The following is an 11,078-nucleotide window of genomic DNA, read 5'->3' as shown; positions in this document are numbered from 1 at the left end:
AAATTTTATTTTTAATTAATTAACCCCCCCCCCCCCCACAACCGGAGGGTCTTGAACCAGCGACCCTCTGGTCCCCATCAGTACTGGACTGAGCTCCTGCCCGTCCCAGGTGTAGTGACATTTTCTACTCCTCCAGTCCCCCCCCAGCCGTGACCATCCCGTCTCTGAACCACTCACCCTGGTGCAGGCCACCAGCTGGGACGTGGACAGCGCACACTGGGTGGCTGCAGCGATGACCCGGTTCTGCTGGGCCGAGTCCTCCGTCTTCTGGGCCACGTTCTTGGCTTTGAGCACCAGAGCCGCTGCAGCGTTAGCCACAGCTTTAGCCAGCTGCATCAGCATGTCCTGTACACACACACACACACACACACACACACACATACAACCACATCAGCATCAGTTATTCAGCAATTACATCACTTCACAGTAAGAACAAACACTCATAAGAACCTTTACTAGAACCATTTGGACCCAAATCAGAGGGACTACAGGACACTCCTTATTAATACAGCCACAGATAAATGTGGATTACACGTTAAATTTGTCGTTCTCTGGTATTAAGTCGGTCGTTTACTCAACCTAAGTTCTCCTTAGCCATACCCCAATGTTCTACTGTGTCCCTTTTCTTTATGGGATGGAGGGTTGGTGGTCACCTATCCCTTCTGACAGCCCATCAAACAAAGTGTTTTCATAAACAGATTCAAACAAAGGGGTAGAATACAAGGAATAAAATCCCAGACTCCTTTGAAATTAGAGGTTGCATAAATAAAAGATGGCTAACGTTCCAGTACAAGAAGTACATAAATGTTATTCTGCATATCTTCATTCATAACCTTAAAAAATAGTAAAAATAAAATCCTAGAATACATGATTAATGCAGATATAAAATAAGTTGTAATTGGAATGTAGAAAAATCACTATTTACATGTTTTTATCCGTTATTCTCATTGGGTTTTTTTTAATAAAAAGTGTATTTTTGCCTTTAGTTTGTGTTATTTTTCATCTTTTATTTTGTTCTATCCTGTAAAAAAAAATTTTTTTTTAATTTTATACACCGTTATAATCCCCGAAGGGAAATTAAGAACGATGAAGACCTATTTATCATTATCTGATAATGACAGCAGAAATAGGCTTCTATCAAAGCAGAATACGTTTTCAAATATCTACTGTCCTACTTTCTAAATAAACCATTTCAACCACTACCTCTACTAAATCTGTTGCTGGGTTAAAGGTGGAGTTGGGGCTTTATATGCCAGGTAGTTTAGGGGTTAATTAAAAACTCTACTTTCAGTTTCAAGGACAGAGTACAAAATTCAGATTGTGTATAAAAAAAGAGACAGGATAGAACGAGGTACCAAAAGTGATTGGGACGCAACAGCTCAGACGTCTAACCTGGAACTGTGGGTCGGTGTCCGTCTCTCCGATCTGAGCCAGGAGTTCTCCGCTGGCCTGGCCCACGTTTCCTGCCGCCTGGAGGAGGTTCTGACGGGGCTGGACCAGAACACAAGAGAGGATGACACGTGCAGTCACGTGACACGTGTACACGTGGCGTGTGGCCGCGTACCTCTGTGTTTGCAGGCTGGGCGGTCTTCAGCATGTCAGAGACGGCACAGGCCAGGTTCTTCACGGCCCCCAGCAGCTGCTGGCCGTTCCCCCCCTCATCGTCCATCAGAGCAGCCAGCAGCTTGACCCCCTTGGACATCTCCGTCAGGTTGGAGGAGATGGTGGTGACGGCGCAGCCCACCGCCGTGTAGTCCGTCTCCGCTGGGTCACCTGAGGACAGGTGGGAGGGGGGACAGACAGTGTTGGTACAACCACCTGTAATCCATCTAGAGCGTTAGCTCTCAACATACAGGCCTACTGCTGGTTCTAGAATATACAACCGGTCAAGGCGGACGGCCGCCCTCAACAGTCTGGGTCCTAGACGGAGTTTCTCCCTCAATGAGGGAGTTTTTTCCCGCTGCTGTTGCTTATGCTCTGGAGGGTTCAGTTGGGTTTTTCTGTCTGTTAAAGCACTCTGAAATGTCTGTTGACATGATTACACACTATATAAGTAAAACTTGATTGACTGATTGATTGATTGATTGATTGATTGATTGATTGATTGATGGAATTTCTCCATCAGGATCTAACACATACAGGAACAGCAGACCAGGAACAGTGGACTACAGAACTACAGTGGACTTTTGACTGACATGGGTGACACAGGGTCCACCAGTGCCCATTGATGTTTGTCAGTGTACATTATGGGATGTTCATTCAGCAGAAAAACATATTCAGGGGGCCTGAATTAGACGTTAATGACTGGCATCCAGCATAAAGTCTCTTTTTGTCCCTCCAGACAGAGACGAAGGTTTTTCATTGGCTGCTGGTCAGTCTGACGTGTCTGGTGTCATCTCTGGTCTTATTCATACTGGGACCAGTGAGAAGAGGGCTGTGGGGCCCAGTGTCCCTACCTGCAGTGAGGTTGACCATGGACGCAGTGCCTGCAGTGATGGCGTCCACCTGAGAATGGATCTCGTGTTTGGACTCATCCATCTTGTTCTTGCGCCAGGCTTGGGAAGCCTTGAACCGATGGACAAAGACATCATGTATAACGACCAATCAGCTCAGTAGAGATGCAGACATTCAACCGGACACAGATTACAGGTGTGTTAATCTCACAGCATCCGTTCCCAGCGGCGGCAGCGTGTCAAAGTCCTCCAGAGAGGCCTGAGCGGCCTGGACAGCCTGCATACTGGAGTTGATGGTCCCAGTTAACGCTTGCTGGGCTGAAGTCTGTGGGCACGATAAAGCGCCATCAATAATACAACCTATTAATATTAATTTTTTTTGTTACATTTCTTTAATCAACTGTCACAGATTAAGTGTGCCGTTACTCTCTCTTATTACCAGAGGGGGCATGTGTCCCCGGTGCATCTGCCCGCTGGTGACGTGCTGCTTGGCCTGAGGCATGGAGCCCATCTGGAAGCTCTCTGGTCCTCCTGCTCCTGAACGCATGATGGCCGGCAGGGCGACGGAGCCCGTCTCCACCTTCCCCACCTTGTTGAACTGCTGCTGCAGCACCGTGGACCTGGGGGGTTGGACAGGACGGAGACAGGAACCTGAAATGCTTCACATTATGAACCTGGACTGTTTCATGGTGTGTGTGTGTGTGTGTGTGTGTGTGTGTGTGTGTGTGTGTGTGTGTGTGTGTGTGTGTGTGTGTGTGTGTGTGTGTAGTGGGTGTAGGGGTCTCCTTATAAATTGATAACTATGTGGAAACCCATTGCTAGCAGTAAAACAAATGAATGACGTTTACTTCTTGGGTGACACGGAGTCCTCCAACATGGTCGACTCTTCGTCCCCCTCCAGGCCAAAGTGGTCTTTGCTTTTTTTCTGTCCAAATACAAGAATGACAGCAGTGACCACACAAGTTAGCACCACCAGACTACACACCACCAGACTACACACCACCAGACTACACACCACCAGACTACACACCACCAGACTACACACCACCAGACTACACACCACCAGACTACACACCACCAGACTACACACCACCAGACTACACACCACCAGACTACACACCACCAGACACCACCATCACGCTCCCGTTTGATGAGGTCGCAGAAATGCTCAAAGGTTTTAAAATCTTTATTTTGGTCGATTTTGACGTTTTCTCTTCTTTATATTTAGTTGTTGTAAAAGTAGGCAACGGTTTATCGTTATTTTCATCATTCACATTTAGACCTACCCTCTACCCTACATTTATTACCCATCATGCACCTATCATAAACATCCTTCCATCCACCAAACATCCATTTATCGTCCATCCATCCATAACACTTGTTGATGTGATCTTTCAATCACTAAAGAACTTTGATGCATGAGTGAGAGTTATAAAGTGAGATTATTTTTCATTGTATTGAAACAGATGTATTGAAGGTAAAGTTCACGAGTATAGTGGTTTTACCTTTGAATGTTATAGTACCAGCCCCCTATGAATGCTGCCTGTTACCTTCTTGAGGATGATATCGATGTAACCAGCGATGAGCTGAGCGATCTGCTCCCCCTCAGTGGTCTGCACAGAGTAGTACCCGTCCTGGTAGTCTCCAAAGTCCTGGAAGAAGAACAAGAAACTGTCAAACTCTAGGACATCCCATGAAAGACAGACTCAGAAAACAACCTGACAGAGAACCCATCAGTATGAACGGTCCAGAACCGTCCTCATCTGAACCTTTTAGAAGTCCCTGAATCAGATACAATAACTGAGGACACACTCTTTGTTCTCCACACATCCAGTAGCATTGACCTCCTCTGAAACACAAACTCACCAGTGTGAAGCTCTTGGGTGACGCCGCCCAGCGTTTGATGTTGGTCAGGTTCCATTCCTGGATCACCTCCTTGGTCTTCTCGTCCACCCTCATCACACTCTCCTTGGTGATGCCCAGCAGACGAGGCACCAGCTTGTTCTTGCCCTTCATTTTCTCCTGCAAGTCATTTTGAGGAAAGCCAATTAGAATTACCAGACATAACAAACCCCATAATAAATATATACATTATATATATTATTAGTCAGAGCCACTGCTCTGAGGTCAGTGTGAGGGAGGTTTTTCTTAGACACATGATTCAGAGACATTTTCCAGGAGCACTCATCACACTCAGAAATGTGTGAAGGGTCATGTGACCAAGTCCTGTTGGGGATCGAGTGTTTTCACACGCTGACTTGAACCAAAGGGGGAGAATACGGTTGAATAAAATTCCACAATGCTTTGCAAACACCCATGGATCTATTTTCTTAACCGCTTCATTTGCTTTGCGTTGCTGGGGCCTGTCCCAGCTGACTGGGGGCAAGAGGCAGTTTATGCCTCGGACGCGTTTGGAAACACAAGCATCACTAATGAAAGATGGTTTATGGTCCAATAAAAGTGTATAAATGTTTCTCCTCAAATAACCATGTGAAGATTATAAAATATAAGGAATGTTTTATTAATGTATTTGTAAATTCATAACTTGTAATTGAATTGTTGTAAGGCCCAAAAACATTTAATCACTATTTACATGTTTTTATCCATTACATTACATTTTAGACAATAAATATGTGTTATTTTCAACTTTTATTTTCTTCAGTCCAGTAAATGAAAGAAATCAATCAACCTTTATTTGTATAGTGCTTAATCACATTAGCAGACATTTCAAAGAGAAACCCATCAGGACCTAACAGGGTCTAACGAACTCCTCTCTCACTGCAGCGAGTAAAACCAGCAGACGGGTTTGAAATATAAGTGGAGAAATGGAAATATTGTGAATATTTCTGTTGAATTGAAGTGCATTTAAAGCTTGATGCAAGGAGGCACGCAGACGAGAACGCTGAATGTGACAGGAGTCGTTCTTATTACATTAAATATGTTTCACCTCCATGATCCACTCCAGTTAACAAACCACAACTCCTCACCTTGACCAGGAAGAAGGACACTCCGTAGGTCTTCAGGGATCTGGCCAGTTTAACGTAGCTGACTTTGGCCTCGATCTCTGTCATGTTCTGACAGTATTTGTGAGCCTGAGGAAACAGAACAGAGTGGAGTAAACACACCCTGGATATAATAACTACATATAACACCCAGCTAGTCCCGCACTGTTTTCTGAAAGGGTAAAATAATTGTAGCTTTTATTTTAGTCTGAAAATCCCGAGAACAACACACTGACATATTCAGGCGCTATAGGGAGTCTTTTTAATCTGCTGATTTATAACTAAAATACTGGCAATGTCTGAACCTACATATGTGTCAAATTCACGGCCCGGGGGCCAAATGTGGCCCTCACATTATTTTATGTGGCCCACCAGAGCATAAAAGGTCAGAGGGTCTAAAAATAAATAGATCAAAAGTGTGCTTTGACCAAAACTACATTTCCCACAATGCAGTAATTCAGCCCATTTTAACTCCGACAAAAACATTTTAATGTCCTAACTTGTGTCTGATGTTATTTTTCTTTATTGATTGATAGTTTGATCCTTGATTGATGGAGTTCTGTGGGTTTAATAACCTGACAAATTAAAAGGATTTATGTTAGAACAGAGAAACAAACAAACATATTGTTTCAAGTTACAAACTGAAATGTTTGTAACTTGAATAAGTAATAAATTCAGAGTTATTTAACATTAAGGAGTAGTTACACGTATATTACATTACATTTAGTTACATTTATTAGTTACATCTGGCCCTTTGAGGACAGTCAAATAAGTTTGACCCCCCTGCTCTAAGGGTTTTATGGGTTGTAAATTGGGAACCTTCCCGTTTCTTGCTATAACACAGTCCAGTGGAATCAGAGCTGAAATGTTTCTCTACCTCCACATGGTCCTGGTCTTACCTGGAAGATCTTTCTCTCTCCTTTGTGCTTGATGTACTCTTTAGGAAGGAACTCCTTTAAACTGGGGAACAAAGAGTTGGAGAACATTTCCAGAGGTCAGCTCAGAACAGAATAATGAAGGATGTTACTGACAGAAAGCAGTGAATAAAAAGTTAATGCTCACTCTAAGAATCCAGACTTGTGTTTGGACTCGTTGTGGTCTCCAAACTGGATCTGACACTGATATCCAGCAAACTCACACGCCTTATCAAAGGAGACTGGATGAGAGCCGTTCAGAATGTCATCACGGGCCTGTCCACACACACACACACACACACACACACACACACACACACACACACACAGATCAGATTAAGCCAGGCTTACTGGTACACCTGCGCTGGGACTAGACTGTACCTGGACGTAGAGCAGGTTGAGCTGGACTGGATCTCTGGAGTCCACGTTCTGGTCGGAGTAGAAGAACTTCCTCCTCAGCAGCAGCATCTCCGTCTCCTCAACACCCTGTTCCCTCAGCGTCCGTCCGTGGTCCAACCAGTTCACTGAGGAGAAACCACTGGAGCAGTCAGTGTGTACCATCACCCGTACGTTAACAGGTGTCTCATAGGTGTGTGAAGTTAAATATGTTAACAATGGGCAGATGGATGGAGTGGATCTGGCTGAGGGAAGTGGAGGCAGATGGTCCACCAACACAGAACCACATACATTTCACACCTATGGTTAATGAAGACGTTGCATCCAACACCTCTGCATCTCGTTCTGTACTTTGCATCAACACTGGATCCTGTTTAACTCGGGGGAAGGAAGTTAGACATAAATGCTGCAACTGCATTTAACTTCCTTAAATGTTCTAAGAAAAGCCGCAGTGTGTGTGTGTTGTGTATATATATATGTGTGTGTGTGTGTGTGTGTGTGTGTGTGTGTGTGTGTGTGTGTGTGTGTGTGTGTGTGTGTGTGTGTGTATATATATATATATATATATACGTACGTACAACAGATAGGCTTCTGGACTATTTATTTTGAGTTGTCCAATGCAAAGTGAACATGGAGCCATTGTCTCTCTGGAGGTGATGGTGAAAGCACGCTGCAGGTGTTGGTGAGGACTTGTGTTTATCTTACACTCATCATCGGTGTGGAGTTTCTGCTTCAGTTTCTCCATCTTCTTGTCATCTCTCAGCAGAGTCTTGTCTCTTTTCAGGGTACCTGTGGTCTCTTCCTTTTTCTCCTCACCAATGTCTCGCACCAGCGAGTATTCATCATAATTTGTAATGCCTGACACACACAAAAAATTATTAAAATCACGTTACTGTATTCACTTTCCATGTCACACAGCAGTGCAATCACAAACTGAAGAAGAGTAAAAACAGCTGAGACCAGTGTACCTATCAGAGGTGTGAGCTCACCTATTCTAGCACAGATGGTCATCAGCATGTCACTGACTATCTTGGAGTCGTCCACCATGACGGTCTTCACCGTGCCGTCCAGCATACGGATCTTCAGAGGCCTCTGCTTCTTCTTGTACTCCAGAGTGTCCTGCAGACAGTCAAAGGTCGTTAGAATCACACTTTCTCCTCTGACACCCCCACACCCGTCCTTCACACGAGGGTGTATAGGATAGGATCAGGAGAGTCAGGTTTGATGACTGAACTCACCCCATTCCTCAACATGTAGTAGTCCAGGGCTTTGCCTGCCTCGAGCCAGATGCCTTTCTTCGGGTCCTCATCAGAGAGAAACAGGCCGTAGTCGTTGGCTTCAGAAAGAATAAAAAAATATCCGGTCACAAAATGGCCTTTTACAGTATTCCCTCATTACCAAATATTTGATGATTTACGTATATTTTAAACTTTTATGACCCCTCCCCATACTGATTTTAAACCAGCAGCACAATAGGAGCCATTGCAATGGTTTCACAGAGAAAAACTTCTACTTCACAAGGCAAAAGTAAACTTTTTTGAATTAAAATACATTAATTACAAATTAAAATTAATGAATTAAAATTAAATTCATTGAAATGAAATTAATTAAAAATTAAAAATAATTAAAATTAATTAATTTAAATTAATTTAAAAAATAATTTTAAAAAATTAAAGTTGCAGGAGGAACCGTGAGTCTGGGAACGCAGTGCATACATGGATGCTGTCAGCCAATAGCATGCGCGTACAGCATCATGTGACTACATCTCATGGGAGACACATGACCCAAGGCTCTCTGCCTTGTCCTCGATGTGATAAAACTTAAATCTCATCAAGGAAAATAAATAATATAAGTATAATTTGAAAAATCTGTGATGTAGTGAAGCAGCGCATCTTGAAGCGTGAATAAGTGAAGGATTAACAAACGAACTGTATGTGAAACACTGTGGAGCCATAATATTCTTACTGGATCCTGGATGGTTCATGCCTCATTCAGCAGAATCACCAAAATTATAACGAACATATTTCTAAATGTGTCCCCTGATCTCTTGAGAGAACGACAGAAGAATGACTTCCTACCCTCTGAAATTGGATATATACAATTTCCTCCGGGATTAATAAAGTATCTATCTATCTATCTACCCTGGAAAGTAAAAACCAGCAGGTAAAATAGCCACAGGTACGTAACCTCTACTTACCTGTACAATGACTCACATGTTGGAGCTTCTATGATAAGACTCTTTGTACACAAGTTAAATTGAGAGGGAGTGTCTTCTTTCCTTGCAGCAATGTTTTCATCTACAGCACTTCTCAATAGCTTGACTTTACCTCCACATATACAACAAGTCTGTTAGACTTACTGTGTGCTAGCCCTGCTAATGCTAATCACAGCGTGACATCATTTCCTCTGTCAAAGCCATGTGTTTACCTCCGTGTTTGTGTCAAAAACTAAACTGATAATAGTGTAGTAATACAAGTAGAATCAAGGGATAGGTGTAGGACTGAGGTAAGGGTGTAGGACTGAGGTAAGGGTGTAGGACTGAGGTATGGGTGTAGGACTGAGGTAAGGGTGTAGGACTGAGGTAAGGGTGTAGAACCAAGGGAAAGGTGTACGAAACATGCGTCAAACTCAAGGCCCGGGGACCAAATGTGGCCCCTCACATCATTTTATGTGGCCCGCGAGAGCATAAAAGGTCAGTGTGTTTTGACCAAAACTACATTTCCCACAATGCAGTAATTAAACACGTTTTAACAAAGTTAATGTCCTAACTTGTGTTTGATGTTATTTGTCTTTATTTACTCCGATAGTTTTGATCCTGTAACTTGACTGAGTAATTAATTCAGAGCTACTTAATATTAAGGAGTAGTTATATTTATTTTATATTTATTTTATATTTATATAACATTACACGGAGTTACAACTAGTTACATTTATAAGTGACATCTGGCCCTTTTGAGGACAGACATTACGTGGATGTGGCCTTTGGTGAAAACGAGTTTGTGGTCCTTTATTTAGGATCATTTCCTGTTTGCAGTAAATCAACATTATGTGAACAGACACATCTGGTTTTTTAAACAAAATAGAAATTAAAACTCAACACAACCTCTTTTGAATCTAACTACTTTTTCATGGATACATGTTTTCTAGGTTTGATTTTGGACAACCAATAGGATGATCATTTTTGTTGTGTAACAGGATTCTCATATATTTCACATTACAATGATGATGCACCTCTGATGAGGATTTATTAGAACTCAGGTTGTTACTTGATCTGGAGCTGCAGGTTTTATTTGACAGTTGACTTTAGGACTGGGTGGACTCACGCTGCCCCAGCTGGGCCTCGGGGACCCGTTCCCTGATGATGCGGCAGGCGTCGTACACCATGGTGGAGGGCTCAAACTGCATGGTCTTCACCACGTTCCCCACGCTGATCTTCAGTGAAAGGGCCACCATGATTGCTGCTCTGCACCTCCACCCAAGTCAGGCCTACGAATGCCACAAATACAGACATCAGATCATAGAATCACTAGGTTTACTTAAAAAACAACAACTACAAGCTATTTAATAATCACTTTTATTTGAAAGGAACTTAATGCTGAAGTTACTGCTTCCAGACTGACTACTCAAATATTTGCTCCACCAGCCATTATTCACCCGTTCACACAGGTATTTATACACTGGTGATATTCATTCCACACAAGGATTTGTTATTTGCATCACTTATAAAATGTTATTTGAATGTATTCTATTTTGTATGTTAATTTATTTTAATTTCACATTTGAAGTATCCCACTTCCAGCCCCAATCACAATTTTTCATCAATAAGATAAAAATAATTTAAGAATATTTCTGTTCTGATGTTCTGATGTTTAAGCATACTGATGTGTGATGATGAGGCTCAACAGTCATCACAGGGTTCCATTCCAAACTGCAACCCTGTGACACATGTCAGCACCCAACTCTTCCTCCCTGTTTCCTGTCACAAGTCTCTCAAGATGTCTCATCTGATCACGTTGCCCCCACCCCTCCGAAAAGAGAAGAACTGACGTAAATACCTGATGTAAAGCAGTCGTCTTGGGACAGCTGTCCTGCCCAAACAGGTGATGAACTGAGGGTTTCTTCTCCTGGGCTGGTGACAGGAAAAACAGAACACAACATGAAACAGGTGTAACTGTACAGTATTTATAAGACACTGCGTACACTGTTCATACAAATACTGTTTCACTGTGTGAACCTGGACTGTTTCACTGTGTGAACCTGGACTGTTTCACTGTGTGAACCTGGACTGTTTCACTGTGTGAACCTGGACTGTG

At 42.9% G+C, this 11,078-nt stretch overlaps 1 protein-coding gene across 1 annotated transcript in view; it reads right to left on the bottom strand.

The window, feature by feature from the left end:
• Nucleotides 1–11,078, bottom strand: part of tln1 (talin 1) — a 56,707-nt gene that overhangs the window by 28,352 nt on the left and 17,277 nt on the right. Inside the window, exons 2-19 of the mRNA XM_068334766.1 lie at nt 10,821–10,894; nt 10,089–10,251; nt 8,004–8,101; nt 7,755–7,884; nt 7,471–7,623; nt 6,751–6,893; nt 6,518–6,645; nt 6,355–6,415; nt 5,441–5,545; nt 4,320–4,475; nt 4,004–4,105; nt 3,302–3,378; nt 2,893–3,073; nt 2,665–2,778; nt 2,457–2,565; nt 1,565–1,773; nt 1,393–1,491; nt 178–345 (exon numbers count right to left, since the gene is read on the bottom strand). Coding sequence (XP_068190867.1) covers nt 178–345; nt 1,393–1,491; nt 1,565–1,773; nt 2,457–2,565; nt 2,665–2,778; nt 2,893–3,073; nt 3,302–3,378; nt 4,004–4,105; nt 4,320–4,475; nt 5,441–5,545; nt 6,355–6,415; nt 6,518–6,645; nt 6,751–6,893; nt 7,471–7,623; nt 7,755–7,884; nt 8,004–8,101; nt 10,089–10,218 — 2,163 coding nt within the window. The 5' untranslated portion in view covers nt 10,219–10,251; nt 10,821–10,894. The remainder of the gene's footprint in view (nt 1–177; nt 346–1,392; nt 1,492–1,564; nt 1,774–2,456; nt 2,566–2,664; nt 2,779–2,892; nt 3,074–3,301; nt 3,379–4,003; nt 4,106–4,319; nt 4,476–5,440; nt 5,546–6,354; nt 6,416–6,517; nt 6,646–6,750; nt 6,894–7,470; nt 7,624–7,754; nt 7,885–8,003; nt 8,102–10,088; nt 10,252–10,820; nt 10,895–11,078) is intronic.

Source organism: Antennarius striatus, chromosome 15 (genome assembly GCF_040054535.1).
Source record: "Antennarius striatus isolate MH-2024 chromosome 15, ASM4005453v1, whole genome shotgun sequence".
NCBI lineage: Eukaryota > Metazoa > Chordata > Actinopteri > Lophiiformes > Antennariidae > Antennarius > Antennarius striatus.
Note: the sequence above shows the minus strand (reverse complement) of the source record. Positions and strands in the feature narration are given on the sequence as shown.